The sequence below is a fragment of the Propithecus coquereli genome, unplaced genomic scaffold, assembly GCF_000956105.1.
Source record: "Propithecus coquereli isolate 6110/MARCELLA unplaced genomic scaffold, Pcoq_1.0 Scaffold591, whole genome shotgun sequence".
NCBI classification, from domain to species: Eukaryota; Metazoa; Chordata; class Mammalia; order Primates; family Indriidae; genus Propithecus; species Propithecus coquereli.
In genome coordinates, this window is record NW_012151852.1 from 390,186 (window position 1) to 394,222 (window position 4,037).

At 51.3% G+C, this 4,037-nt stretch overlaps 1 protein-coding gene across 1 annotated transcript in view; it reads left to right on the top strand.

The window, feature by feature from the left end:
• The window catches only part of KIF25 (kinesin family member 25), a 59,009-nt gene that overhangs the window by 8,519 nt on the left and 46,453 nt on the right, over positions 1-4,037 (top strand). Inside the window, exon 2 of the mRNA XM_012658959.1 lies at positions 2,970-3,092. Coding sequence (XP_012514413.1) covers positions 2,970-3,092 — 123 coding nt within the window. The remainder of the gene's footprint in view (positions 1-2,969; positions 3,093-4,037) is intronic.

Below are 4,037 nucleotides of genomic sequence, written 5' to 3' on the forward strand. Positions count from 1 at the left end.
TTTGGTTGAATTGCATCCCGTGCAGGGATTGTATGGCGGTCGGTTTTTAGCTCTTGGGGAAGAAATAAGTTGAGACGACTCTTCCGCCTTTTCCTTTTTCCACCCACGGACGTGGTGGGAGCTCTGTCATTGCCGCGTGGCGTCTTCTTACCCAGAACAGGCTGGGTTCTAGATTCCTGTCTGTCTCTCTCTCGGGCTCACAGTATTTAACATTTAATGGGAGATAAATTAATGAGCAATAAATAAATTACCTGTGCTTTTTTTCTTCAGAAAAACCTAGCTTTATTGAGGTATAGTTTACGTACCATAAATTCACCCATTCTGAGTACACAAGTCAATATTTAGTAAATTTATAGTTGTGCAGCTGACTCGGTGCGTTTGTGCCGCTGTAACGAAACGCCCAGGACTGAGTGAGTGATCAAGAACAGACGCTTACCGCTCGCAGCTCTGTGTGCACAGGAATTACTGTGCCCTTCCTGGGTGCTCAAGATAAAGGTTCACCGTGGCACAGCTGAGCCCAGAGCGGTTACAAACCTTTCCCAGGTCACAACGACGAAAGCTGAGGACTGAGGGTCAACACAATCACCCGGTTCCGGCGCGGGGACGGTTCTCTGGGAGTGCGCAGGGCGGTTTTACCATAATTTACCATAATGATCCCCGCTCAGCCTAACAGCCTGGCGGCATCTCTTGGCACCAGTAGGAGGGCCGGACTCTGAGGTCATCAAGGTCCCAGGAAACTGAGGCGCTGTCCCCGCTCAGCCACACGCAGGCCCCACCTGTGCCCTGGAAGTCGGCCCTGACGTGAGGGAGGGACCTCGACCCCTGCCGTGCAGCACGAGCGTCACTGAGATGACGGCGTGACACCGCATGTGCGCGACAGCGCGCCAAAGCCCCCGCCCGCGCCAGCGCTCGCCGTGCAGTGCTTCAGCGGGACACGCGGGGGCGGCCGAGCCGTCCGCCAGAGCTGAGCCGCAGCCGGTGCCTGCCTGCTTTCTGCCCGGCACTGCAGCCGGGGAGTCGGTGTAGACGTGGCTGCGGAAACCTTCCGTCTCCAGCCTGTGTGTGGGTTTGGTGGCGCGAGCTGCAGGATCGGAGCGGAGACGGGAGATGGTGACGCTCGTGCAGCTCTGTCCGTGGGGGCAGCTGCCCAAGTACCAGTGATTTTTCCAAGTGTCATTTAACTGAGATTTTAGAAAGTCTTTTTTTTTTTCTTTTTAACATTTAAGATCCTTAGGCATAGAATGTCCACAAAAACCTGAGGAATTTCTACATTTGCATCTTAAGTCCCGGCACTGTCTTTCCGTCCTTGCAACCAGACACCATTCCCGGCCCCTCCCCGCAGCCGGGCCGCCCGGCCCTCCGACCGCGCTCGCTGGTGCGTCGCGTCCCAGTCGCTGTGCCACTCGCAGTCGGTGCCAGACCTCAGGACACAGCTTTTAAAACTACGTGCGTGTTATTCCTTTTTCCCCCACAGGGAATCTCGGACTTACACGTTTAGGGATTAATTTTGCTCCGGTTTCTGCTTTAGGCAAACAGGAAGTGGCAGGCGTCTCTCCACGTTGCCCAGCCCCAGTCCGTCTGCAGTCCGCGATCACGCGCCTTCGGCACCCCGCGTCTCAGGCAGCGCGTGCACGAGCGGCGCGCGCCCTGGGATCCGGCCCTGCGTGGGGCTTTTCTGTGTTTTCCTGTTTAACTTCCTTGCGCTTCCAAAAGTTTCCCATCAAGAATGAAAAGGTTTCCTAGCCTTGCTCGTGGCCCCTCCCGGCTGCATTTCCGCATCACGGCGCGTCCGCTCCGCTCTCACCAGGGCGAGTCCTGCGTTGGTGCCGCGACTCCCCGGGCCGGGCTCCGGCTGCTGCCCGCGTGGGACCCCAGCTCACCCCGGGCTGCTACGGAGTCGCAGCCGGCCGTTTCCTTCTCTCTTCTGCCCTTCCTGAAAAATAAGGAGTTTCTGCTCTCGAATGGAGCACAGATCTCCTATTTTATATGGCTTCTAAGCTGTGTATCTTAATATTTGGATGCACGTACCTTCAGTTTACTGTGGAAGTGATAAATTGTGAGTTTGTGTGTTTTTGCTATCGCTGTTCTGAAGAGGAACAATTTGCAGCACTCACGGCTTGTGAACGCAGCGTGGGAGCACGAACACGCCACCCAGCGCGGGGACGCGGCAGAGCAGGAGTCCAGCTGCTCGTTGCCCCAGATGCCCCGAGCGGCTCCTGCTCAGGGGCAGCCCCCACCCCCGCCACCACTGGGCCGCGCACCTGCACCCACCAGGCGAATCCTGCGCGGTCCTTGGCCGGTCACCTCCTCTGTCCACACTGTCCTGTGGCCCCAGCTCTCGATACATTCTTCCTCTTCAACCCGCCCACTCGCTGCAAAACACTCCGAATGATCTTTCAAAAACATAGGACTATTTAACAAATCCTGCTGCTAGAAATCCTTCCCTGGCTGGGCATTATCCTTAAGAAAATGTCCAGGTAGTCACCCTGCTGACAGGCCCTGGAGCCTCTGCACCTTTCCTCTTTGCATTTGCTGTTCCTCTGTCCCTTCCATTCTGGGATCTGTCACTCACAGCCTTGGCTGGCTGGCTGTGCAGATGACCCCCGACAGTCCCCCGACAGTCTGAGACAGCCCCTGACAGCCCCAGGCAGCCCCAGACAGCCCCTCTCCTGGACTTCCTGCCCTCTCCTCTCCACCTGGCGGTGCCCTGCGGCTGGGCCCTGGGGCCTGCCTCGCAGTTCCTGCTGCGCTGCCTGTCCCCCTGTCCTCCTGCCCCCAGCAGCGCCTGCCACATCTGGAGTCACTTGCAAGACCGGTCCCTGCAGTAGTTCAGGTTCCGCCCGCTGGGCAGTGTCTTCTCTTAAGCCCATTGGTGCGCCGTGGCGGTCAGTGACGCTCTCCGCAGCGATGCATGGCTCGTTTCGAGTTTTAAGACTTTAAATCACCTTTCATTGTTTTCCGTACAACAGTATCAAGAAAGGATTGGAGAGAATCGCAGCGAGGCCGTGCGCTCTCACGCCCGCGACGGCCGGCAGCAGCAGCCGCAGAGAAGTTCCTGTTTGGCCCTAAACCAGCTCTGTCAGGGAATGCAGGTAAAGAGTCTCATCAGAAGTCAGAACTTTTATTTATGTAATGACAATGTTTATGTTCAAGAACTTACAGTGACCATTGTCTGGTGAAACTGTAAATTGTGTCAAAAGAGATCCAATTTCTGGAATTAAAAGAAGCAATGCTACATGTTAGGTTTTCCATCACAGTTGATTGATCTAGTCTTTTAAAAAGATTGTGGAATCATGACTATTTTCCTAACCAGTTGCAGATAGTATTCACTTAGGAGCTCTGCGTTCTAAGACTTATTAAATAGAAGACTAACCCTCAAAACAGCTCGTACGATGGGGAACCTAAGCAAAAATCGGAAGGAAAAATACATTTGACTGTGAGATGAGCTGTTTCAAGTATGAGCTGTCGTAGTAGTTTAATTTTATAATTCAAAGTTGTTCTCATTTTTATTTTAATGTTAAATGGTAGAAAACTAGTTTATACATGTCAGGTTGAATAGACCTAGTGCACCATGTCGTCAAATGTGAATAGCTCCTTTTAAACTAGTACTAGTAGTTTACGATTTAGAAAGATTGTTACTCCATGTAGCGTATTCGGCAATCCTCCAAGGTGAAGCGGTGGTAGGATATTTTTATAACTTTGATTAAGAAGATTGTTTTACCTTTTGTTATAAACAATGTGTCCAGGGTCAAAAATAGGAAGAAAAAACCATTATTACAACAGTACAATAAAAACACCATCTGTAAATAGGATTAATCTGCTCTCATTGAGATTTAGAGAATTTTTCCCCCATAAACTGCTTTTGAGCATTTAGAATGAATTTATGTAGAGTTAGTTTTTCTATTCTCTTTCAACTGAGTAAAATTAATCCATCTTTCAATAAGCTATATAATTTTATTTGTATTCTAAATAATAAAAAGACTTTAACTCAATTTAGTTTTGGTATTTTATTAAAATGCTCCCCAAACATGGAAATA